Here is a 26351-nt window from a genome sequence, read left to right as displayed (position 1 = left end):
TTCATTCTACCTTGATTTCAGCTGCAATTTTAAGAGGCTTTTGTTTAACTAAGCACAGGGGCAATAAACCTCAGTGTGCAGGACATACGGGTCAGAGGTTAGGACTCAATCATCATCAATACAGACCCTGTCCATGTGCCACTGCTAGGCCACTCCATGGTGCTGCCACCCTCACAGAGAGGGGAGCTAATGGTGGGCTCAGGAACATGGTCTCCTCAAGGGTGGAGAACCTGGAAGGAGATGGGGGACCTGCCTCTCACTGTCTATACTTCACAGCTATGCAAAGCACTCAGAATAGCTCAGGCACATCTAGAAAAAGATTTTTTTTGTTCTGAGATTGGATTATTCTCTTTGGATCTTTTTGAGTTTTTTGCACTTCTTGCTTTTATTGTTTGGTTGGGTTTTTTCCCATGTTGAAGAGGAAGCTTCTACCGTACACGTGTAATGGTGACAAGAGCCAGAAGCCCTGCTCTGCTAGTGCCCTAGCTTACCTGGCATGCTGCAGCTCCAGACAGACGTACTGATCCTAGCTGCAAGTCATGGGTGGCAGGGAAATCTATGGCCTGCCCTGGCTGGCTAAAATAGTCATACAACGGCAAACAGGCCTCATCTGGGGTAACTTTAGGCTCAGTCAGTCTCACAAGTTGTTCACTTTAAGTTCTGCCCTGCAGCCACATATGTTTCCAGATGTGCAATGCACTGGAAATTATGACCTGTCCTGATGGGCTCAATGCATGGAGATTTTGGACTGTTGTGTTGCATACACCCTTGTGCTTTAATATAGGGATTGGCATGGATCAAGTTACAGAGGCTTGAAGGGAGTGGTTAGTAAGGCAACTGAAAACACCATTCAGAAAACAGCTTCAGCATGGTCTGCAATAAAAAAAGAATCCCCAGACAGACCAAGGTGGAAGAGACCCAAGTGCCAGGAGTGGTTCAGTCACCATGCTTACTGAAATCTAATCTCCCTGCTGTGGCAGGCAATAAGAGGCCTGTGAAAACTATAACCTGATTTTTTCCATCATTAGCTATGACCTCGCTTCTGACTGCTTACTCTAGTCTCAAAGGATGGGACCCTTTCTGGAGGGAAGACCTGTGCCTCTGTTCCCTGAGAGGAAATTAGTCTGTAGCATTGCTATGCTTTGCTTAATATGTTTATGAAAGTGGAAATACCACCTGAATACCTCTATAGACTCTGCAGGGAAATCATGTTTCCATATTGCATTATGAGAAATGCAACAAAGGTGTGCTATGCTCAGTTAATATTTTTAATGTATGGCGGTAAAAGAAACTTCAGTTCAGAAGAAGTATATGCTTCCCTCTTTCTATTCAACATCCATGGTGCTATAAATACAAACTGCAGGGTACTTTCAGAACTGAGAGCCTTTAAGACTTCTCGAGGGAAAACATCACACCAAATTAATCTGCCGTCAAGTGGAAATTCTATATTGTTTGCATTTGCCAATGTTCTGTATGTGGCTGTAATTGCACTGAAGCAAATATCTGCTTCGAGTTCTTCACAAGATTAAATGTGGCCAATTGGGCGTAAAAGAGTAATTGAAATGCAGAGCTGCTGCTTTGGATTTTTTAGAGGCATTGCTCATTTTTGCTCTGACATGACGACGCTAGGTTCTGACTTTCCATTAAAACAGGGAAATCTGGGGAATGTGATTTCAAGCGTCGGGTTGCAAGCTAAGAGGAGGATATTTGTCTGGCACTGCGCTGTCCTGCAGTGTGCCAGCGGGCAGTGTGCCCTGGGTGTGCTCCTTGCTCCATGTGTGCAAGGGGACACCTTCCTCCCTCTGACCAGCAGAGAGGCTGTCGACAATTGGGCCCCAGGGTGCAGCTTCTGCTTCAGAGCTCAAGTTGGCTCCTGAGGATTTCATGGTCCTTAAGTTCCAAGTATTTGCCATAGATTTGAAGCAAAAAGGACTTGTGAAGATCCAGCAAGAGCCTTCATGGCTTATAGCAGAAGGAGCCCATGGTTTGAATTGAATCCTGACTAGTGTCACCACGTCAGACCAAAGGACCATGTCAGCTTGCAAAACCTGCAGTCTCACCCTAAGCCAGCTGGATGTGAAATGTTAAAGATTTGCTTAAAAGCCTTATGATTTCCTTTTATTTTACTAGCTTAGTCATTTTCCCTCTTGCCAAATAAATGCAATTATAAGCAAGTAAGAAGTATTTTTTCAAGTCGACTGTGCTGACTTTTAATTCTGCATGAAAACCCAGCTGCTCCCTGTGCCCTGCCCAACAAGTAGTTAAATAAACAGGCCCAGGTGAGCAAAACTGCCAGCTTGAATCCTTCTTTATTCCATTTTCTTTCCAATTAGTGTGCTTATGCAAAAAATACATGCCTGACAGTTTCTAAGAGTTTGCTGATGCTCGGCCTTCCCCCAGAGTTTCTCCATGCAGCTACAGAGCAGTCCTGACAGCATCCTTGCATTCTTCAGAGAGGGCAACACCTCTTGGGCTGGTGCCAGGAGACAAAGCTTCTTCTTGGCACTAGCAGGCCTCTGCTCCTCTGCCCGTGCCCCTTCCTAACCGGAGGTCCAAGTCCCGAAGCTGCTGGAGGAAGCCGGAGTTGGGGCAGATGCCTCTGTGGGAGCGCACAGTCTGAATGGCGGTGGTGAGGGACAGACCTTCACAGATCATTAGGAAAGCCAGGACAAGAGTTGCAGACCGACTGATTCCCATTGCACAGTGAACCAGTACTTTGCCTAGGAAAAGGAGAGAGATTTGCAATTATGCCAGCAGGCCTCATGCTGGGGGTTATTGTGCTGGAGCAGAGATGGAAGCTGGTATTAGAGATCAGCAAGCAGATGTGGTCAGCCCTGCAGAGCAGCCCTGGTGTAGTTCCCCTGGTTGGGGAACATGGGGTTTTTACTGGCTGGGGACAGAAAATTCCTAATTGTGTTCCAGGATCCATGGTCACTTGTTTGAGCTTAGCTGCCAGCCTGACAGCACACCCTTATCCCTCCTGCCCAGCCTGCCATCCGTTGTGTCCCTGCTTGCTCATGTGTGGTTTTGGGAGTGATGTGCTTGGCTGGCAGAGTTTCAAGAGTTCATCCTTGATGGCTGTGCTGTGGGAAGCAGCCTTGGCAGGTTACTTACTACTACAGGGCTTGGAAACTTGGGATTTTACAAGTGCAATGCTCAGGATTGCTCACTGCTGTTACAGCAACGCTCCTGGTTTTCCACAAATTTTTCTTTCTTCTTGCTTGGGGCAGTAATGCTTTCTGAGGGTGCTGACTGCTGCCCAGGCTTTTTTGGAAGTGTGTGAAGAAAATGGGCATTATCATTAAGAACAGCTGTTTGTATGTGGCATTTGCATCAGCTTACTAATGCATTTTTATTTCTGTAGCCTCCCCCATACTAATCACTGTCCTTCTCTAAAGCCTCTATTTTCCCCTGTTTATTAAGTGACCAGTAGGAAGACAATTTATGAAATGTTTTTAGTTTTCCAGAGATTTCAGTGCAAGTTGTGCATCTTCATTAGGAGTTCATTAAGAGTAACATGATGAGTCCTTCCCCTGTTGCTGTAAGTAAGCCTCAGGGAACACCTTCCAGGGATCCAGGAGGTAACTCCCTCATTCCCTCTGTTCTGCTTCTGGTTTTCCTGCTGTGATCACGAATGGAAGCAGCCCAAGAAGCTCAATTCTGTATTGCAACTGCCTCCTAGGTTTCTAATGTGTGACTTTGACCCATTGGAAGGAGATGAATATTTTTTAAAATTGTCTTATTTGAAATTAAAGTTTTTTAATTAAAGGAAAATTTTGCTCTCAGATGGAAGAATTCAGGTTTGTGGTCCTTTCCCTCTAGATAGAAACAAAGAGCTCGTTCCGAAACCTGAAAATTAGCATCCTGTAAATACTGTAAAATGCTTCACAAACATGGTAAGATAAATGAGAAATTTCTAATTGAGAGTGAAACTCAATTGTTGTATAACTGTTCTACTCAATTATAACCATGCCTGAACATTTTCAAGCTCTCTTGTCCTTTGCTGCAATCAGATCTGTTTTTCTCACAGAGACTGTGGCCCAGCAACTCAGCATTAGTAGAGTAACAAGTGATTAGAAGCAGATATGAACTTCTGACTACCAAATGGACAACCTCCCATTAAAGCAGCTAATGAAAATCTCTTTTTAGCATGGAAATTTCTGAACAGTTCTTCACTGGAAATCTTCACAAGTTTGAAACAAAGTATTTTCTACTTTTTTTAAATTTAATTTTTAAAACTGTCCCATAACTGTGGTCTCTTGTTGGTTCATTGTATAGCTGTACAAAATGCAATTTAGTGGCAATACAGTTTATATCCAGAAAAGATGAAAAATCAGCAATGACAATCCCAGGATACTTTTTTCCTCTGGATATGGAATAGACTATCTCAGATCCTGCTTCTCTGCAAAATGTAAGGAGAGGTAGAAAGAACAGACAGCTTTTCAGGGCGAGTACCTTGTTTTGTTTGTGCTTACAGCATCTTAATCTCTCTATTACTAGGGAGCAAGACAAAAATATCCTTGTTGGATGATGAGCCTACATCCAGACAAAACCCTCAGACTGATGGCCCCCATCGCCCTAGGTGTTAATTCTGGGTACTTTGTGCACAGCTTTTAATCTTAAATCCCATTTTGTTTATGACAGAGTGTTTATTTAGCAACCATTCTAGTTCTGACTAATGATGATGGCACAGCCACATGCTCAGAGAGGGTGAGCATGTGTTGTGAAAGGCTGCTCTGGCCAGCAGGTTGAGAGAAGTGTTGAATTCCACAATGTATGTGACACAGCCACCTCTCATTATCCTGGCATGAGAAATCCGAGCACAGCTCTAAAGATAGATGTGTCTTCAGTAGAAATAAAGGGACAAATATAGTCTCCAAGGAAGTGGCAAAAACAGCTCTGGTGACAGCAGACTTGGACCAGGCATCAAAACCTTTGGGGAAGGAAGAGGTTTTCCAATATAAGGCCAGTTTCGCAGAATTTCTATTTGTGTTTTCTCATCCAGATACCGTTTCATAGAATTTACTGACATATTAATGCCCTTATTCAAGTTAAATTGCATATATCTGTCAATTCCATTAACTTCATGTAAACTCTTGGAAGTAAAGTCCTGCTTTTTATGGGCATATGGAGAAATGTTTTGCACCCCTGCTAAAAGATAATGCTAATTTGAATTTCTATCAGACTTCTTATTTGGTGCGCTGCACTTCCATTAGCCCTTCCACCAACGTTGTAGAGTATGTATGCTGCATTATCTTCCCCAGAGGAGGCACTTGGGATCCAAATAACCCTGGTCTGAGATTTTCAGAGGAGCATAAAGGAATCAGGAGCACAATTTCACCTTGAAGAATACTACAAAAAGGGCTAGGCCACAAGATTTTTGAAAAATCTTTACCTCAGTAGTTTGCAGGAGGCCTAAATGCAGTGTGTTGGCAGGAATGGGAAATCCAGACATTCACCCAAAATGTGCACCCCAAATAACAGAAGCCAAGAAATAAAACGTTCTGAATTTTTTTCTTGGAATCAGAACCACTCTTTTCCATCTGGTTGTTTTTTTGGGGTTTTTTGGGGTTTTTTTGGGGGGGCGGGTTTTTGGGGTTTTTTTTGTCTTTGTCTGAAAACTTCTAAGCTACCAGCACTCTCAAACTAAAAGAAAAAGAATTTATGGTTTGAACTGCATCATAAGGGAAAAAAACAAAAAAGAAAAAACAAAAAAAAAACCAGAAAGAACTGGCCTTGATGTTAGATTTGATTTTGCATCACTATATATTTTGAAATTAAATATAAATTTGTGCATAAACTGGGTGGGGGACAGGAGACTTGATGTCCTGAATCTAATTTTTGTAAAATTGTTTGAGTCCTTCCCCCCTCACCTGTATGAAGACTTCTGCCTTTGAAAATGCTCTGCCCCACTAGCAGTCTTGAACTGAAGACCAAACTGAGCACAGGTATAAATGCTGCTGTTAAATATTGCCTGTTGTGTTTTTGTTAGAGGCACAGAAAGCAGAACAAATGCCAGGCTCCTGCTTGTACAGGCTGGCTCTCTATTGTTTTGTGTCTCTGTCTCAGAGAAGACTGTGTCCAAAAAGAATACACTGAATTTTCTTCCCTGTTTCTCTGGCTTATCTGCACTTCAGAAGAATTCTCTTCTATCAGCAAAGTGCTTTAGAAGGTGTCTCAGCAAAAACCTGGACAAGCCCCAAGTATTGACCTTGGTCCTAATCTGCATGGTTCTCTTGTTCCCATGAGGATGTAGGTATATTATCTCTCTTACAAGTGCAATATGTATTCCAACGTTGTTAACCTCTGTGCATAGTGAAACAAGGGCTATGATAAATGCTGGTACACCGACAATAAAATGACTTGTTTGTTGCAGATAAATCAGTCATGTGAAATGATTTAATTAATGTAAAATTGCTCTAATGAAAGCAGATTTGAATTTACTGTCTGATTATTTTTAGCAAACAAATTGAATGTTAAACTTGAGTAAGGAAACAAAAGCTGTGTTGCTATTTGGTTCTGTTTACAGGGTCAGACTCTTGTCTCTTAGCAGTGGCTGCAAATGGGTGAAGTGACACTCTGAACCCCTGGTGGCATCTTGCATGTGACCAGCGCCTGAGGCACATCTGCTCCCACACATTCCATCGTGGGTTGGCTGTGGTGAGCGATTCCAGCCGTTCCATCGGCCCCTGGCGCAGCTGAGAGGTCCCAGCACTCAGGCTGGGATTGCTGGGCGGCTGCTGGAGCCCCCGCCATGGAGAGCAGCGCTCACAGAGCTCCCCTGCCGTGTGGTAGGCAAGGAGGTTATAACCACATCTCCCACACCACAGAATCCATGCCATGAGCTGTCAGCTTCCAACTCTGTCTTCCCCACCCCCATCTGATTTAACATACAGTGCAAAAAGAAGCTGGACTGGTCCCACATTAGGGGACCATGTTGCAACCTCCTCTCTGAGCATGAAACAGGATCCCTTAGGAATAATGGGATTAACTGAGGAGAAGTAGGGGCACTTAGCTTCTGGCATTATTAAATCTTGCAATCCTTATTTGAAATTTTGCACCACACATCTCAAGCTACTTTTTGCAGAGGCAGACAATAACTGTCATCTGTCTGGGATTTGTGCAGAACAATAATACTTGGTTTTTAACAGCGGATTATGGATATTCTATCCAGCTCAAGCCTGCTGTAACTCTACTAACATCAAAGGTTTTGCACTAGGGATAAAGTTTGCACATTCAACTTTGTTGGCCAAATTCAAGTTAGGAAATTCAATGTTGTTGAACAAGATCAGTCATTAAAACACATAATAACTTATTGTCCTTTTGCTAATCATCATTAAATGAGCTAAATGTCCTAAACTAGCCCTTGCTTTCTTGCAGGATGGATTCAATTTGGCTTAAGACAAGGCTCCAGATCTGTCACCCTTAGTCAATGTCCCAGCTGCCTTCACTCCATTGGATCCAGCTGAAGTATTCTGCTCAGCAGGAGAGCTCAGCTGGGCTAATGGGCCCTAGAGGCTTGTTCTACTATTTTCTCATCTCCTGTTAGGTTTTAGCCAGGTGCAGAATCCACTGCCTATTTCCTGATTAATCCAGTATCTGTTTTGTCACAGCTGAAAATAGCAAGAAGCCTACGGAGAGCTTTAAATAGTGGAAAGTCAGAGCAGGTAAGAGCTGTCATCTGCTGCAGAGTGGGAGGTCAGACTGATGTATGTAATGCACCTACAGTGGAGGCAAGCAAGAAGACCCTTTTCTCCAAAGTTAAGCAGCTTTCATAACTCCCACAACAAGAACGTGACAGGAGAGCGAGCCTAGCTTTTCATTTGCTCTACTGAAGTGGAGGAAGGGAAATGACTTGGAGAGTCTGCCATTTCAAGATTTTAATGGGTGGTTTTAACCTGATAGTTTTAAACATGTTCAGAGGTCAATAAAAGGCAAAGCTCTCTACTTGGGAATCTTTGTCTCAGCACAGTCTTAGTTTAATTGTTTTCATGACATGCTTTCATCAAGTTCTCTTTCCCTCCTCCTTCTGTTAGACTTCACAAAGCCCTGCTGATTTACTTCAGGTTTAGCTGCACTCCAAAGAAATGAAAATTGCACAGGTGGCCATTCAAAGGGTCAAGACTGATATTCAAGGTGTTGTCCTTTGAGCGTGACCATGAGGGAGAAGGCTAGTACTTTCCCAACTCCATGTGTTTCCTTGTAGGAAGGGGACAGATTGTGTATCTGTTTGCTCTTGTCTGAGCCTTCCCAAACAGCTCTGTTACATGGCAAAGAAACTGCCAGGCTGTGCTGAAGGAAAGGCAGTCAAGGAAGTAGGGATCATAAAATAATGCTGATATGGCATGGCTGCAATAGTAGTGCACATATTGTCTAATTTCTGCAACAAAGACTATGAAGGAAGTCAGGGTGCAATCCAGCCATTGACCACTGTGACAGGAACAGCTCCCAAGTAGGAGCGAGTCTCTGCTTCCTTTTGCTCACACTCTGACACCTCAGTTTTAAGAAACTGCCTTAAAAATTAACTCCTTACATCATCAAAGATAATATTCTGTTCAGCTAAGGTAGGAATCTGGAATAAATCTGTCTGTGCTGTTTTCTGGACTTGTAGTGTAAAGCATCAGATTTCTTTTTCTAGCATGATGGAAATAACAGTTCTTATCTAATTCTAATGAGTACTTGATTCTTAGTTTTAAATACATTTGTGCCTCATACAGTCTTAACTTTGACTTGTCCTCTTAGGTAAAAAGGATAATATATTTATGTTAAAGAAAAAAATTGATGTTGAACTTGCTTGTAACAGTTAAGCAGCAGTCTTAAATGACTTCTGAACCAAGCAGTAGTACCTTGTTACTTCCTGTATTTAATATGGACAGGCCTCTTGTCACCTGGTATATTTTGTTTTGTTGTTCAATTTCACTGCTTATAATAAACACCACTTTTTTTCTTATTCTAAATGATATGAATAACAATCCCTTCCCTGTCTCATCCCTGCACAGGTCATGGGTATTTAGCTGCTAAATTTCTGTACCTCAGAAAATTATGCTTCCAGAACATCTTGTTTATGTATTTTCTAAACTGTTGCTCTTTCCTCAAAATGATGAATGTCAGCAACAGCTGGACAGCATATGATTAAATTTCACCTTGTCTCCATTCCCAGAACTCCACTTCCATATGGAGTTCAGTAAAGCAATACTAAAAGCATGGGAGCAGGGATAAATATGCCTTGAGCTGTAACTTGTTCTGCATTCATAACTTAGTATTTCGGCATGCACTTTGCAAAGCACTAGTTTTGTTTGCTATTTTGGCTTCTACAATTCATCTGCTGTTTTCTGTCTTTTGTCAATTGATTTGGAACTTTGCCTTTACACACATGAATAGATTTTGGATCTTACCTTTCTCTGGAGCACTGCCAATAATGACTTCAGTTGCAAATAGCGTATGCTGTAATAAAAATGGGTGAAAATCCAAATTCCCCAAATGCAGCCCTAAGTTGCACAAGGACAAGTATTTTCTAACAGAACAGAACAAGCCCTCCAAAGAGCAGGAAATGCACAGGTACCTAGCATGAAGGTACCCTGTTTGCAGTTACTGTGCCTCCCCTTCCTGGCTAGTAGGGTGTGGATCAGATCTACCAATGCATACAATTAAGCTGGATAGTTAGTACTTTAGGAACCTGATTGCAATTAAAGCTCACCATGATGCAAGCAAACAGTTTTACTGAGCGTACAACTGTTATTAAATCACTTACTTTTGAGTAGTATCTGTGCAGTTTTATGGCACAGTGATGACTTGCTTTTGTGAAGGTTTGCCCTTAATAATAATGATCTCCCATTGGCCCCAAGCCTCTGTGTTGCACCTGGCATGTATTTAGTGAATCTAAGGATTTAGTGGGTTGTCTTCCTATTTTCTAGCAACAGCATGACATTATTCCAGGCTGGTGATGTTGCTTGATCTCCCTTCTATAGAATTGCTTTCTAGCAAGTTCTTCCCCGTTCTGTTTGTAGGACTTGCACAGATTGTAGCATTGTTGTTGAATCTTTTTACTCAAATATGACACTTGCCCTTGTCTTTTTTTAAATCCCATCACTAATTTGAAAATATCAAATAATGTGCTTCTTCCCAGGTCAGTGTGTCACTGTAGGTAATGAAGGACACTTGCTATTTTGTCTTTTGCTGATGAATAACACTAGGCATAGGGAGAACCCCTTTAAAAGCCTGTTTAGTGCATCCTTCCCTGTTTCAGTGAAACAGGAGAACTACCAGTAGGAGTTCAGGAGGCAGGTAGGATGCTACTTTGTTTGGGTATCTCCATTCTTACCCACATGCAGGTGAGTTGGTCTATGTTAAATAATATTTAATACCTTTCCCTGCTTGTCTACTATGCAGAAAATATGCAACATGCACAGATGGTCTAGTTACCTCTTGGGGAATTCAGTGCTTCTCTGATGTAGTGAGCAACTGGATAGAAGTGAATGCTGAGATCAAAGTTTGGGTTGTCCTCTGCTTCTACTCCGTAGTAATGCACAGGCAAGTCGTTGTAGAACTTGGGCCCAGTGTTGATGCGGAACCTGCCGGCAGCGGCGTTCACAACATGGGAGATGCCCAGGCGGCTCAGCTGCGCCTTGTCACGAGCGACATACCTGGAGGAAAGATGGGGAATTAGATTTGCCTGGTGCATTGCAACGCAGGGAAGAACGTGCTGCTGATGGGGAGTTTGTTACAATTGCAGGAAGTGGTAGTGGCTATTTTTTTGACAGGTTGATCAGGTTCAAAGTGTTCATCAGAATGCTTTAAGACAGAAGCGACTTGTTAAGAAACTAACTCTTAGATTTCCCTCAGTTTTTTTCCCAAACGTATGTTTAGATGATTCTCAGCTGATGAAAGGTGGTGGTGGAGATATTTCTGTACAAGCTAAGGGTTTTCTGATTTCAAAGACTTTCTCACCAAGTCACCTCTGCTGAGTATTCATCAGTTCAGAGGGCTGATGCCATCTGGCAAAGTGAGGAGAAAATGAGCTCGATCCTGTTTCACCCAGCTTTGGCATGACTGCCTGAAGTAGCAATGCCTCAGCTCCAGTGGGCTGTTGCAGTGTGTCACTTCTGCACTAATGCAGGAGGAGAAACCAGGAGGCGGAGGATATTTTTTAGTCAGCTAGGATGCATTTTCTCTATGCTGCAGCATCCTATGCATAGTTCAATCTTGTTCAACACTTTAGACCTGTTGTGAGAGGTACCCAGATTATTGCCTAGCTGTCTGTTTTTAAATAAAGAGTGGAAGATTTGGGAGAAGAGTTGCAATAACCTTCAGCCCTTCATGTCTCTTACAGGTCTCCCACATAAAGGTTTGGCCAGACTTCATCCACGTGCCCTGTGGGGTGTGTGCGTGTGCAGAGCAGGCGCCGCAGCTCCTCCAGGGATGGTGTCCCAGTGCTGCTCCCACTGTCAGACATCCCGCTTGAGGCACTTCTTATCCTAGGCCGCCGTAAGTCATGGCTGCACAAGGAGTCCCAGGCCATCCTGAAAGGTGAGAAAAGATATTCACCACTAGCCAGAGATATTTCTGACAGGTTCCTTTCTTTCTCTTACCTTGTTGAAAAGTTGATTAAAACTTCATTATATTTTAAAATATTATTTTCTTCATAGGAAACAGGGAAGTTCCTACTACTGTCTGGGATTCTAAATGCTATTATTAGCACAGAGAAAAAGCCCAGCCCTGGATGTGCCAGCACAAGGCTTCTGCTTTCACATGGAAAGAGGTAATGCTATGGAAAATGTCTTGTATAAATATATCTACTCAAAGGGTGTAGAAACAAAGAATTAACCTGGTATGCTGAGGTTTTCCTTTAACCAGGTAACTAAGGCTTTCTTATATATACCTAATCTGATTTGTATTCTGATTTGCTCAACAAACTGATCTGGACTGAGTAGAATCGGTCATGCAAAATCTTATTCACTGGTTAGCTATTAATTGTCAACTTCAATGGGGAAAACTCTGTAAGGAGTAGTTTGGTTCTTTCCAATGGTACTTACTGGCCATACTGGTTGTCCTCATGAGAAATGTTCATGTTAGAAAAATCTGGATGAGTTACAGTGATTCCAGCTGAGCATTTATATGAGCATTGACTAATCTTTTTAGTAAGTTGTTTTAATTTGCATTCCTCTCCTCTCTGCTCCCTCCAAGAGCTATCCCATTTCTAATCTTGAAGCAAGTACTTCAGTTACAAGGAGAAACACTTTTTTTTAGGCATCACTTTATCTTTGGAATAACTCTATTTCTATATGGTACATTTCTTTTGAAATAGTGGTTCCTCTACAGTGTTAGCTGTAGATTTGAACTGTTGGGAGGATTTTTTAGGAGGGTAATAGAAATTACATTTTTCCCAGGGTTCTGTTCTAAGAAAATATTATACTTCTTTTCTTGCATGTGCTAAAAATGACCCAAATATCTGCATTACAGAGATAGTAGGAAGTCTGTCAACTCATGAGTCTTAGACCAGAAGCACCTGTCTAGGACATGGGTGAAATTGTAGTCAGTGAGTCAAAGTCTTGCTCTGGCACTGCCTGAAGCATGTCTTGTACATAAATGATTTGAGGGGTAATTTGGAGTAAAACAGTCCAGGACAGCAAACCTGAAATCTTGCATCTTTCTGCCGAACATATCTATTGTTAACAAATAGGTTGTATTTAAGTTCAAGCACATTGACCATTTCTCTTCAAACACCAACTGTAGTGAAATGTTCTCCTAGTCTCCCATCCAGATATTTTCTCTAGCCCTAAGTTCACATTTTAGTGTAATTTTATTTGTATGCACAAAGACTGAGCAAGAGGCTCTGAAGGCTAGCCTGCTGTGGGAGCTCACTGCACCTTCACATTAATATGTGCCTTGCTGAAGGGCAAATGGAGCAACTAATTCCCTGAAATATCCATAGAAAAGGAGGGAAGTGTCAGGCCACAGAGTGGTCCCTACAAGTCACCCTTCTGCCATGCATGGGGTGATCTGCCTTGCCACTCAGTTGCCAAGAGGAGCCCTCTGTCATTTCAATATACCTTCTCCCGCCACCTCTATGGCAGCTCTGGCTCTTGGACACAGTAAGCTTTCACCAAGTGATGTTCCCAGAATGGTCTTGTATTGTTACAAGAGCATTACAAAGAGCTCCACTGTGGAATGTGCTCCCCTCCCAAATGTGCATATCTCCTCCAGTGTCAGCTTTTACTGGGAAAACAAAAGCAGATGTTCTTGCCCATTTTGGATGGCTTTATGCAAGAGGGGACATGGAGGAATTCCCTACTGGAACAGACATTAACCATTAATTTTCATCGCTGCATTGACACTGGCCACCCCAGTGTCCCCTGTGCCAGCTTTGCCTGGCTCCTGCTGGTGATCTTGGACACTTCTCTGATCCCACACAGGAGATCTGCAGCAGAAATGGGACTTGGATTTCCTGTGCCCTGATCACAGGGCCATCTGCCAGTTCATTAAGTATTTTCAAGAATAACAACATTCTCCAATCCTTCCCACCTCATAATATCTGCAGCAAATGTTCCCCTTTTTTGATGTACCTAATTCCTTGCAGTGTGTCTAATGGCCACTCCAGGGCACTTCTCACTCCCTATAAAGTTGCTTTAAACTGTTTTGTTTTTTTCTTATTCAGTACTGCCTGTTATCCTTTTCTCTTACCCTTTCCACTGTATAAATAGTTTAATTATTACCTCAGAGGACTGAAGGCTACTGTCAGCCTTGCTTTCCTAAGCCTCACAGGAGCTGGGCAGATAACTGTGACATATAGTGGACCTAAGGATAAGGGCTCGTTCCAAGACTGTTTTGTTTTGTTTCTAAAAGGGAACATGTTTCATAACTTGTTTCATTTTCATTCTGGTCACATTTTTTTAACTGGAGAATAGCATCAGTTTGTGTAAAGTCTACATCCAATAAAAAGGAAGGACTAGAGTTCAAATTTCAAATGTGAAATAACTGTAACTAACAGGCTGTGAATTATTCAAAATCAGAGAGGCCTCAGTAGGACTATTCAACTAATATGGTGAATATTGAATGCACTGAAAAAAGAATAGCTTTACATAGAAAATTTACAGACAGAAAAACAAGATTTTTTTTTCTGAATAAATGACTAGTCAGTTCTGGCATCAGTCTAACATCTTAAATATAGCTTAAATTTATACATGCAAGTGTCATTACTGAAATGCACATGTTTAAGGAAAAGAATGCTATGTAATGTGTAATGTTTTATAAGGAACATGGATAGATTAAAAAAATTAGCATGAAAGGAAAATGATTATTTGTAATAATGTGATGGCTGTTAATTTAAAAAATATGTTTTTAATGATTCTCAGCTCACTTCCTCTATACTGACTTTTTGTAGTGGATCTGTTTCTAAGATGAGTGTTGTATGAACAGGCAATGCAGTTTTAAAATGCTGGTTTCTGGATGATGATGCTGGATGACGATGACATGAAACATTCCTGATCTTTGCTCTACTGGAGTTGTATTATGGTAATTATTCAATTACATAGGAGAAATGAGGAATGTTGCCATTATATTTATATTAATTTTGAATTGGCAGGTTCTGCAAGTGTAATTGTACCTGTACTATGCAATAGAATTTCTTTAATTAGAGCTAGCAGGAGGATTGCAATCAGAGGCCTATTGCAAGCAGGTCATTCTGATGATGCAGAGTGACCCAGAGTATGACAGAGGCTGTTTGTGCCACCATCCCTGCCTGTCCCTGTAGCCACCTCCCTGGATTGATGTGTGTTAGTGGCTTTGCTGCAGTTGGGTGATGAGAGCAACCAGGTCACTGGTTCCTTATATATCAACTATCCCAGGAAGAAAGGACAGTAGTCCTGTGAGAGGTAGATAACATCTCCTTCATGACTGGGATTCCTGTCTGCCCAGAAGGAAATGTCCCTATAGACTGCATACACCTTTGGTTGGGTTTCAGTGAATTCAGTGTCTGCAGCTTTATCTGTAACAGAATTGGTGCTATTCAGTGCCATGCTGGGGAGAGGGCCTTTAAAAGACTTTAGGTTCCTTTACAGGTGTCTCAGTCCTTGGAAACATATGCCACCTTTTATACAATTTCTCCAATTCTGTGATATTTAATTAAACAACAAAATGAAAAGTCAGCGTAATTTGACAATTTAACATTACCTTGATACAAGATCAAGTTGAGACGATGGTATGAAGGCTGAGATGAAGCAGCAGAAAATCCTGCAGCATGATGCTGTGGTAAGTCAGGAGGAAAAAGCAACTCTGGTGTCTAGGATATCTAGTTGAAAGCCTTTACAACCTCTCCTTTACCTTGCATTTTCTAATGCCAAGATAAAGGAGGGATCTGTGTGTACTAGAAGGATGTTAATGTGCTCATTTCAATCAAATGTCAAATATTTTAATCATCCCAGAGCCTATGTTGGCTTTTCTGTATGGGTAGAACTTAGCCATTTTCTTATGACATTAGTAAAAATATTTCCAAGTCTTTAAATCCTGAGAACAAAGCAGCCTCCATCCTGTGTTTTCTCAAGCTGCGATGTGCTATAACCTTGCCATCCCAGTGAAGATATCAGTCTGGCTATACTTCGAATACACTGATTTGTGGTGGTAAAAGACCAGGCTGAAGCTCAGGGCTTGGCCAAATAGGTCATGTCAAGTTCATGCCTATCACGTATTCAAAAGCCATAAACATTTCTCAGAAAGCCTATCCCCTGGAAAGGTTCCTCCAAGCTAACCTATGTTTGAGAGAGGTTTTGTGTTGCTACATGGCCACACAAATGACAAGTATTACTGTCATCATTCTTTCTTCCTCAGCGTTTAACCCAATAGTCTCACTGGAGTCATAATTTATCAATTGCTAGGAGCACTACGAGATATAGATGGTATGAATCAAACTGCAATGACTGAGGTAGGGCTGGCTGGACTTGAAAGCTGAGACAGAGGCAGTGTCTAGGGAGGCACAAGGTATCTGAGTAGCCAACTGTTTGTAACAAAATCTCTTCAGCAGCTGGAGGATGTAATCTGAACAGCTCTTCCAAATTTAGTGGAGGCTTCCAGACCCTTAAGTGTAACCCAGCTATGCATTTAGGGCAATGCACCCACTTGGTGGGATGAGGCAAAATCAATTAGATGGACTTGCTCTCCACAGCTCACAGGCCTATGCTGAGAAGCGGAGTAAATTTTTCTTTACAGAAAGAAATTTAGTCTGGACAGCTTTGAGCAGCAGAAGGCAAAAACATTTGACTTTTTTCCTCTCAGTACTGCATTAGTGAACATTTTCTGTCCTAACTTTAGAGGAATTATCATGCTTCCCCACTGTCAAAGTAAAATTTTCTCTGTGTGCCATCCAGGGAAATCAGCAGCTACATTTTTGATACAAAACACAACTCAAGTGTAAGGAAGAATTTAATCAACCCATCCTGGTTCTCAAATATGTTGAATTTACCACTGTTTCCACTGATGTTATGGATTGCCAGGCCTCAGAAGCCTCAAAAATGTCTAATTTTTTCATAGCATGTCTGGGCTAGGCTTAATTCTCAAACCTAATAGTCTTGACTGTTTCAGGATGTACATTAGCATGCAGGCCCTAAGGCAGGGTGGCCTTGGAGGTTTTTTTTTGTGACTGTAGTATAAAATATTCTCTTGTCATCAGCTGCTTAGTACATTTGTATTTACCAGCCATGTGTGCAGCTCCTGACAGTGGCTAGACAGACTGAGCCATCCTTTGATGTACAGCAATGTTGTACCAAGTGCGCAAAACCTGGCCACCTGCTGATTTTGCTAACTCTTCTGGGTTTTGAAGGTATGTTTATTTTATTCTTTAGCCATGGGAAACCAACTCTGTAGAGTTATTGCTCTCACAGCAGCTTTGAGTGGGTAAGTGAAAAATATGAGCAGCAAAATTAATTTTCCCTAACCCATCCTTTCCTCACAAAATGGAAAACAATGAGTTGCTGTACCTGGTCACATATTTGTAATGTAAGTGGGATCCTAACCATGTTTATGAGTCAGGACAGAGGCATGGACAGAATCTCTGCCAGGCAGAGGAGTCTACATGTAGTATGCTTTACAGAAACCATGGCTGATAGGTAGTACCACCACAAGGATTGCAGAGATAACAGGTAGTTTATCCACTCCAAGCTCTTCTGTGCCTTCTTCACCACTGAAGCTTGGGTATATTTTGTTTCTGAATTGCCCTTTTTTTACTAGTTACAAATTTTACGTGCTCTTTAATAGTGTGCATTGTAACTATGTAAAGCTGAGCACTAAACAGGCCCAGACACTGTTAACAATCTGCATGTTACGATATATTCTTTTGTGTAACTGCTTGTTATAGCATCAGCTATTAAGAATTTATTACTGGTGCATTTTAGGTAGTGCTTTACAGTCATTTAATTACAGACATCCAGCAATCATTACATAAATATGCATTGAGAGCAAGAACCCCAATGTTAGGTTACCCAAAAGGCTTTTACCTGCCAAGACCAGAGTTTGAGCCCTCAGGTGGCAATGATGTCATTCCATATTCAGGGAAACAGTTTAAGGCTGTACAGGGAGCTGTGTTGCTCCCAGCACTAGGTGTTCATGAGTCATCAGCTGGAGCAAGAGCACTGTAGAGCTCTAAGGACCTGGACTTGGCTATTGGCAAGCAAGAGCAAGTAAAGCAAAGTTGGTTCCCTTCCAGCCCTAGGCCCAGCAAAGATGTGACTTTTGGCTGTGAGCACACTTCAGCTGCAAAACCAGGCCCTCTGGAGCCCATTGGTACCTCTGCTCTCAGCTGCCAACTGCATCCTTACCCCTGTTAACCCAACCTGATCTGGCAGACCAGCAGACACACTTCATATGACCCAAAGATAGTAGCTGGTCCAAAATGCATCTCCCACATCTCCATGCTATTTATGACTGCAGCACCATGCCCACATTTGAGAGTCTCTATAGCTCCCAGCCAGGCTACTGCTCCTACTCAAATATTTTTGCTGGTGTCCTCTCCTGCAATGGACTTCAGCCATCAGACTTCACTGTCAGTTCTGACAGTCTCTAACTCCTTCCTCCATTCAATACTGACATTTTTCACTACTTCTTAAGAAAACAGAAATCCCAATCTATAGCATTATAGCACTAAACAGTTCTTAGACATGCTATGAAACACTTGATATCACTATGCTTACACTTGAAGACAAGCTTACCTAAAATTTAGTTGTTCTGTGTTAAGGCTGGCTCTTCTTCTGGGCTCAAGAATTGTTACATCACTGTATCTCTCTTGCCTCCAGCAATAACATGTTGGGGGTGAAAACTGGTATTCTCTCAATTGGTAAACTCTGTTTTTCCTCCTAAAAGCACCCTCGAAGCTTACTGAAAAGTTGAAGGATGAAACATTTCTGAAAGACAGGCTGGCAAGTTGATGCAGGTTGCTCTAAATAAGGAGCAACATGTGCCACTTTTTCTCTTGGAGCTGCCAGTCAGAACCAGCTGGGTTGTCTGGCTGACACTGGTTTTTTGGTACAAGTACTCCAAAGTCCTCACCCTTCCTGAACAACATAAATCCTAGCTGCTTTCTCATGGCTTGTAGCAATGCTTTACCAGTATTTGCTGCCTGCACTTGCAGGGAGCGTGCATTGCTCTCGTTACTGGATGATGTTAGTACAGCATGACCCTGGGGAGACATACAAGCTTGGATTTCTTCACAGATGGCCTGAAATGTGCTGAGTCTGTTCTCTGATGCAGACCAGGTGGCCTGAAGGCTCACCTTTGTGATGCTCTTCAGCCTCACACTGTCACTGTGTGGGAGACAGAGCCTGTTACTGCTGTAGCACAAGCTCTGCTCCATCTCCATGGCTGTTTGGGCTGAAATTGCAACTACCACAGAGCCCAAGTCCTACACTACTTTGTATACAGTCTGCTATGTAAGGGGTGTTGATTTGGACAGCAAACATCCAACTGAGCACAAAGTGAGAAAGCCAGGTGGGTTGCTGGGTGTGCTGCATCCAGCTCGCTCAAAGGAGGACAAAGTGTCACTTGGGTGTTGTTTCCAGTCTCTCAGCTATGGTTTCATTCTTCAGATTTACTCCATGTTGCATATTCTTAGTCTAGCCTCACCTAATTTTCCCAGGTCACCTTCTAAATGACCTGAAGTCATGTTTCTTTCCTGCTTTGGCAAGGTTTAGAGGCCAAGGATTTCCTGTACTGTGCCTTGCACAAAACCCCAGTTGGAATGCAGCCCCTTAAGTCATCATCCTGTGGCCCAAGAGAGTTTAGCAGCCCACATCTGAAGGTGAATGAGGCTGCTGTTAACAATAACTAATACAGCAGTGTCCTCCAGCCCAGAACTGAAAACATCAGGCTTCAGAATTCAAAGAATCCCATTACAAATGAATGGTTTCTGCCCCAAGGATCTAACGAAAAGGATGGCACAATGCAAAGCCTTTCTCCCCTGTGACTAGCTCTGGTATGTTCTTCTATCTCAAAAACAATATATTGCTGCTTTTTCTTTTTTTTTTTTTTCTTGTGTCTCTTCTGTTTGAGGGCATTAGAAGTTTCACTGCTCTTTGTTCTTGTCCTGTGGTCTCTACCAACACTACAAAGACAGCTCTATGCTACCCAACTTAGAGGAGAGAGCAGACACTTATCCCCTACACTGGCATAGCAGGAGGGCTGAGTAACCTGTTAGGAAGTAAGATGGGAAACAGCAGGAGGCAGACAGCCAAGATTCCCTGGTGTTTCTTGGGCACTGGAATGCCTTTCATACATGTTACTTCAGTGATCCTGTGAGGAACAGGGCGGTTCCCACTGCACAGGGGCAGATGGTGAAGTTAAGCTTGATGATATTTTTGTATCTCTCCCCAGGTCTGAGCTGGAGGCAGCTGAAGGGCAGAGTGCTGCCAAGCCCTGCTAGCGATAGCTGGACCCGAGTGAAGAGTTGCCCTTGGGTTTAACGTGAGTCAAAAGCCTTTAGTCACCACAAGTGAGCAAAAGGCAGCTTACAACAGGAGGTGAGTAACCATCAAGGTTGGACTTCCATGCTCTTGGGGCAAGGATTTTAGGAATGCTTTGGCAGATATTGACTTCAATACTCAAAAGAGAATTCAGAACACATAAAATCAAACCAAGGATAAGAAACCCTTTTATCACTGTGCTCCTAAAACCATTCTTTCTGTGCTTGCAAGTCTTTTTATTACAGTTAATTAAAAAAATAGTATAATCTCTTATTAAATGCAGGGACGTTATGGCCTTAAAGCAACTGTGCTGTCTAATTGTTTCTTTATCTTTCTCACACCCCAGCCTCTCTGATCTGAGACTTGCTAGCAATTTGATAGCCACGGCAAGACTTGGAGGTCTGGAAGGTTAGTTCCAGTAGCCTGTATTTCACACCAGTGTCTTCTGGCAGAAGGATAAACCACAGACAGAGCTGATTGCAAGTTCCTGTGGCCCAGGTTCCTGGCTACAAAACTGGGAAGGATAAACACCTTCTTAAGCACTGCAAGACAGAACAACAGAAAGGAATGGAAATCTGCTCATAATGCAATGGCTAGAAGCAATCCAGCTGGTTTGTTTTATTCCCACCATGAGAACTGTGGTCAGTCCCAGTGCAAGCTTGGCCACCTGTCAGATGAAGTTTGTGAACTCAGGCTGATAGGAATTTGACACGCTCTTGTCTTGGAGCATGCTGGTATGATCAGTGCAAATTCCTCCTACACCAGTGACACAATGTATATGCTACCCATGCAGCCACAGATGCCCCTCACAAATCATTAAAATACCGGCTAGTTCTAATCAGATCCTTTGAGTTATAACGTAATACACTATTTGAGAACTAAAACCAGTAAATCAAGTTAGGACAGAGGTCAGAGTGAGACTGAACACAGCTGAAACTTGCTTGCTTATGTATGTATAGTCTAAGAGATGCAAGGGAAGATTAAATCCCAAGTCAGCTAAGCAAATTGCTTTCTTCTTATTGTAAAATCTTGCTACTAAGTCTGTGGAGGGGAAAAAATAGAAATTCATCATATTCTGTAGCAGAGCTGATTTGAGGTCTAGAATTTCCCAGCAATTGTGTTAGCTCTTGGGATTATAGGTATTTCTGATAATTTGTCCTCCAGGTTAACTCTTACAATTTTTCTAAAACAAGCTAGTGGTTAAAAATATGTCCCCAAATGTCATAGATCACCCACTACAAAAACAGAACGTATTTTCTTCCATAGCATAGCAAACAGGTAAAGTCTAATACAAAAAAAAAAAACAAAAAAACAAAAAAACAACAAAACAAACCAAAAAAACAAAAAAAAGAGATAAAAATCAAATCCTATTAAAAAGCAGCTGTTGTGGTTGCACTCTTCAGTGCAAGCTAGGACAAAACAGGAACCTTTGTGAAGGGGAGGCTGCGGTGCCCAAGTGCTGGAAACCCATAAGTTTGTGTGCTGGGGTGCTACTGCATAGATCCAAATAATTGACGTGTTCTTTTATGATTGGAAAAGGTTGAGGGCTATCTAAATTTTTGAGTGCTATCTGACTCAGAGGACAGTGTGGTATGGGGCATGGCCAAGCTCCATGGCCAACAAGTAGTTTGGCCACCATGAAGGGTATCTGTCAAAGGATAATACTGAAGGCTAACTTCCCCATTTATGCTATATTTGCATGTACATTTTGTTTCTTATGCTATACTTAAAAGAGACAGTAATTGTTTCTTCCCTCATGGCAAAGACAGTCTGGAGCAGAGGATCCTGCTCTGCTTAGGCTGTGTCATTCTCAGTACTGCTGAGTATTTCCTCATTTTTACTTTGTACTTTTCCCTTAAACCTCTCTGGCCTAAACTGGACAGAGTGTTTTTAAAGCCATACAGCAGAGTAACTTGGTATCTGAGTTATACCTATGGAGCCATATTTCTCTAATGGTCTGCAGGGAAGGCTCTCAGAGGCAGCTGTGGTAGCCTCCCTTCAGTCCCAAAGATCATCAGAACAGGACTTTGCTGTAATCCTGTGAAAGCTTGCTATTCAGGGCACAGGCTTAGCTTTTGGGAGGTGCAAGTCATATGAACTCTTGGGGTTCATGCTGGCAACTCCTGAGCTAAAACATCTGGTGATGCAAACCACTAATGGTGATGCAAACCAGTGATCCAGAAAGTCACCATAAACCAGCGAACAAAGTCTCCATGAGTCATTGGATGTAAATAAAAGAACTAGCAAAAACCAAGGCAGTAAGTACAGGTGGGGAACAGAATGAAACTTGGCCTATTTGAAAGATGCATCAACTGCTCCAAACTGGGCGCATGTATGGAGCAAGATGGATTCATATTGTGTTTTATCTCTAATTAAACCTCAAGCAAGTCTGAATTTCTCTCAAACCTGGTGGCAAAATAGTTGAAACATGGAAGGAAAAACAATGATCAGTTTCATTAGAGGTGCAGCACAGCTTGGTGTGGGAACTTAATGAAGATTTGTTGGTCAACAACAATCTCCCAACTCACTTAACATGCTCTCCATTTAATTTATTCTGCAATTGCAAATCTGAATCCCCAAAGTCAGGCTGAGCATTCATGGCTCTTGTAGTCTCTGCAGTGTCAGCAGGAAGCACAAACCAAAGACCTAGATCCTGGACTTGAGCAATGTATATTTCTTTTAACAAAACCCAAGCCCAGGTGACATTTTTGGGAGAGGGGAAACAGGAAATGGAGTCCCTTTGGGGGGCAAGGGCTTTTCACAACACTCAGAAACTTGGCCCACATTTCTGGTCTCCTCCCTTTCTTCTCCACAAAGGGCTTGTAGCATTTTTAGACAAACTTGGATCCACTGTATGTTGTTAAGAGAACCTGCTGGGAAATTAGGTGACTCCTTCACTCCAGGGCAGAGGAAATGTGTGTTTCTGCTTTGTGCTTTTAGGAAAGTAGGAAGATGAAATTCAAAATAAAACACAACAGATGGGAATCTCACAGAGACAGACACTGGGAAATGTTTAGACAAGCTTTGTTCCCAGCTCTTGAGCTCAGAATTTAGCCACTAAGCTGCAGAGAGACTTCAGAAAGACAATGAAATGCATTTTGGCTTCAAATACAGTTCCTCCAGATTCCAATGAGAGTTGTGCACGTGAATCTGAAGGCAGAGTATAGCCAGCAGTATGGGGAATAGATGTAATATGAGAAACTCTTATGCTGTATTATTATAGTCTGAATTGTTTCCATCATTTCAGGTTAAGTAATTCCCCACTATCCATCTCTGAAGTGCAAACAGTACAGCCTTGATGTGCCCCAGGGAAAGGAAGCAAACCAGCCTTTGAATCTTTACCCAACCTTACTGCTCATATTTTGCTTTCAGTGAGTAAGTGTTCAAATCCTTTAATACTTCATTCCCATAAAAATATATTTACCAGGGGTTTTTGTGGCAGCAGTGAGGCTGTGTTTATTATTTTAGGAACATCACACGACTGGCTTTAGAGAAACGACGAGGCAGGAGCATGGAGTGCTGCAAACCTATCAGAGAACAGCATGTTTTCCACCTGTTGAGGCAGCAACCATAATAACAGATGCACATAATAATTACCTGTACCTCAAAGGCAGCACCAAGTCCTGCACCTTCTGCTCCCCACCTAGCAGACAGCTTGGTAACAGAATTACAAAAGAGGAGCATTGAGAGTACGTAGTGCTTTGTGAAGAATGAAAAAGCAGCTCTTATTAAAAAGAAACTGGAAGGTGGAAGATGAGAAGGAAAGATCTGAGGCACCATGATGCTAGAAGAAGAGTGGAGCTAAGGAACTCCAGGAGTGTATGTTTTTTTTAGAGTGGCAGTCAGGTTTCTGCTAATACCCTTTCCAAAGCTGCTTTTATTTGTACTCTCCATATTAGAGCTAATTTCTACTGATAAATAGGTGCCTCACACACCTACTGGAGCCCATTCCTTCCCAGAGATGGATGGTTCTGCAGAGGCAAGAGGGGCACACAGGTAAGGGCCTCCTCTCAAGTGACACCAGGAATGACCACGACTGTGTGCCAGTACTGTGTTACTACTCCTCTCTTTGCTGCCTGGCACGGGCATTGTTCTGGAGCTACATTTGCCCTTTTGTTTGCAAGATCCCCAGAGCACCCGGTGTAAGAAGGGCAGGGGACAGTTTGGGGAGAAAGGATGCACAGCAGGCAAAATGTTTTGGTCTTGCCTGCTTAAGTGCTGAGGCTTGTAAGAGTCTTCTTCTCCTCTTCCTCCGACTACCAAAAGCAAAGTGATGACATTTGGCTGGGTGAGGAGGACTCGGCCTCTGGAGTGATTTGTACCATGGTAGTTCCTTGTTGCACAAAGGAACAGATCCTTCCTAGAAAGGATTTGTAGGGGAAATTATCTCAGGCCCCATTTAATCTTGACAGAAGAAGATGATGAGAGGACTGTGTGCTGAGTTGGAGTTTTCCTTTGAATTCCTATGGTGTTGAAGGCAGCACTATAAATAGCCACACTATCCTTTTTACCCTGGTACAATTCTGTCTCCAGCTCCCTATACAGACAGCAAGTCTTCTAGTAGGTATTTAGCAGGAATTAATTTAACCCAGTCTTCTCCTTCTGTACTCTTTTACTCCAATCATCACAATGGCTTCCACAGCCATACAAGCATGTTTCCTCAATAAAAATTTTCTGAGGAAGACTGCTGATATTAAAAATCCAATTTCTGTCTGGAAATTCTATCCTAGTTATAAATAATCCATAAATAGACCAAACTATAAAGAGTTAGTATTAAAAAAAAAGACTCTCCCCCCCCAAAGTTCTTACTCTTTCATTTTGTTTCTCCCAGGTTTGGTTTTTGAACTGCACAGCATTTTATTCATAGTCTGTTTCACATTTTCTCCAGTGTAACTGGCTGGACAGCCTCTCCTTTCCCAGGATTGACTTGTGAACATCAGCTGAGAGGAGGGAAACCCACATCCAATGTTTCACGGCTATTATCTTAAAGATAGATCTGTAAGAAATTTAAACACAAGCCAGATTGGTATTTAAATAAAATGGGCTTGTTGTTTTTTTTTTTTTTAGCATCTTTTTCAGAGAGAGATCCTCAGCCTGTAAGTCCAGCTGGAAAGCAAACTCTTAATTTCACAAATATTGGAGTTCCTGAGTAGGAGGGCCCAGGCTCTGGGCCGGCCCTGCCGGGGGTCGCTGCTGGCGGAGCTCTCTGGGGGCTCGCACTGCTCGGTGCCGGTGCTGACCGCACCGGGGCTGGTTTGTAAACAAGATTAAAGGTACTTGCCTGGTAGTCGAAGCTCCCGCGCTGCGGTGTCTTGGATTACCTTTGTTTGAGTAATACCACTCACTTTCCTCCTAACGTGCCACCTGCACAACAAATTTCTAGCCCCTCCGGGTGTTCAGTTTATTCAAAACCTATTTTTAATTCTGTTAATTGTAACCCGTGCTCCGCTACCCTGTTTGGAGCTGCAGCAGCAGCCGGGGCAGCTGCGGGGCAGGGCTGTGGAGGACGCCGGGGCTCAGGCGGTGCCAGCGGCTCTGACCGGCCGGGGGCGCGGCCGCTGCCGGGACACGGAGCCCGAGGGCTGCCCCGCCAGCGCGGAGTGCCACGGCTGCTCCTTGCGGGGCAGCTGCTGCTCAGCCCAGCTGAGAGCCGTGAAGGGATGGCCGGCCTTAGCCCATGTGGGAGGCAGCGGGTCCGTCCCTGCCGTGCCCTAGCCTGCCAGGCGGCGCGGGCCGCCCGCGGCGAGACAGGGCGACCGTGTTTCCGAGCACAGGCCCCGCATCGCCTGCCCCGCTTCCCCCGGGGTTTAACCCGAATTCGGAACAGAGAGGCCAAGGCGGGTCCGGGGCTCGGGGCCGGGTGGCAGCGCCCGCCGCTCGGCGCGGCCCCGCCGGGATCCTCACGGCGCAACCCGACCGGCCGGGGGCGCGCCGGGCCGACCGCGCCACCTGGCGGCGGCAGCCAGAGCCACGGGCGCGGATGGGATGTGGAGTGGGGCGCGGGATGATATGGGATGGGATGCGGAGCGTGCCTTTGGGAGAAAAACCGTGCCCAAGGCATCGCAACCTGAGAAGTTGCATTCTGTGTGTCACTTTGCTGTGTTTACAGTATTTTTACCATCAGAGTAAACTCCAGATTTCCAGTTGTTCCAGTCAATGTTTTAAAAGCACGGTAAATTTGTATCCTGTGAAATGTGTTTAATATGCCCCTGTTTTAGTACCCCCATTGACTCCTGAGCTCTGCCCTTTGCTCCAGCCTGAAAATGGCTGGTTGGTTCCTGCTTCTGAGAGGGGGAAGGATTAGAAAATGTAGTTCTGCTTGAGGCTGGGAGGATCTCTATAGATAGATACACTGGGGGATTTTCCCTGACTTGTTCTGTAAGTTTGAATCACTTTATGAGATTTAATTGG

At 43.1% G+C, this 26351-nt stretch overlaps 1 protein-coding gene across 1 annotated transcript; it reads right to left on the bottom strand.

Annotated features, from left to right (window-relative positions):
* Positions 1-2362: 2362 nt before the first annotated feature.
* Positions 2363-25822, bottom strand: LOC115905033 (dual specificity protein phosphatase 13-like). Its single transcript, XM_030951079.1, has 4 exons — positions 25222-25822; positions 11328-11519; positions 10423-10643; positions 2363-2720 (listed from the first exon to the last, which is right to left on the bottom strand). Exons 2-4 carry the CDS (start codon positions 11516-11518, stop codon positions 2506-2508), a joined length of 627 nt encoding a protein of 208 aa, XP_030806939.1. The 5' UTR covers position 11519; positions 25222-25822; the 3' UTR covers positions 2363-2505.
* Positions 25823-26351: the final 529 nt, after the last annotated feature.

Source organism: Camarhynchus parvulus, chromosome 6 (genome assembly GCF_901933205.1).
Source record: "Camarhynchus parvulus chromosome 6, STF_HiC, whole genome shotgun sequence".
Taxonomy (NCBI): Eukaryota; Metazoa; Chordata; class Aves; order Passeriformes; family Thraupidae; genus Camarhynchus; species Camarhynchus parvulus.
The sequence above is the reverse complement of the archived record's forward strand: the minus strand, read 5'-3'. Positions and strand labels throughout refer to the sequence as shown.

Excerpts from the sequence above, each read along its gene's own strand:
- LOC115905033 (XM_030951079.1), bottom strand. The coding sequence starts at position 11,518 with ATGGCCTGGGACTCCTTGTGCAGCCATGACTTACGGCGGCCTAGGATA. Across the intron at positions 10,644-11,327 it reads AACCTTTATGTGGGAGACCT|GTATGTCGCTCGTGACAAGG; the intron begins GTAAGAGACATG and ends TCTTTCCTCCAG. Across the intron at positions 2,721-10,422 it reads AGCACTGAATTCCCCAAGAG|GCAAAGTACTGGTTCACTGT; the intron begins GTAACTAGACCA and ends TCCTTTTCCTAG.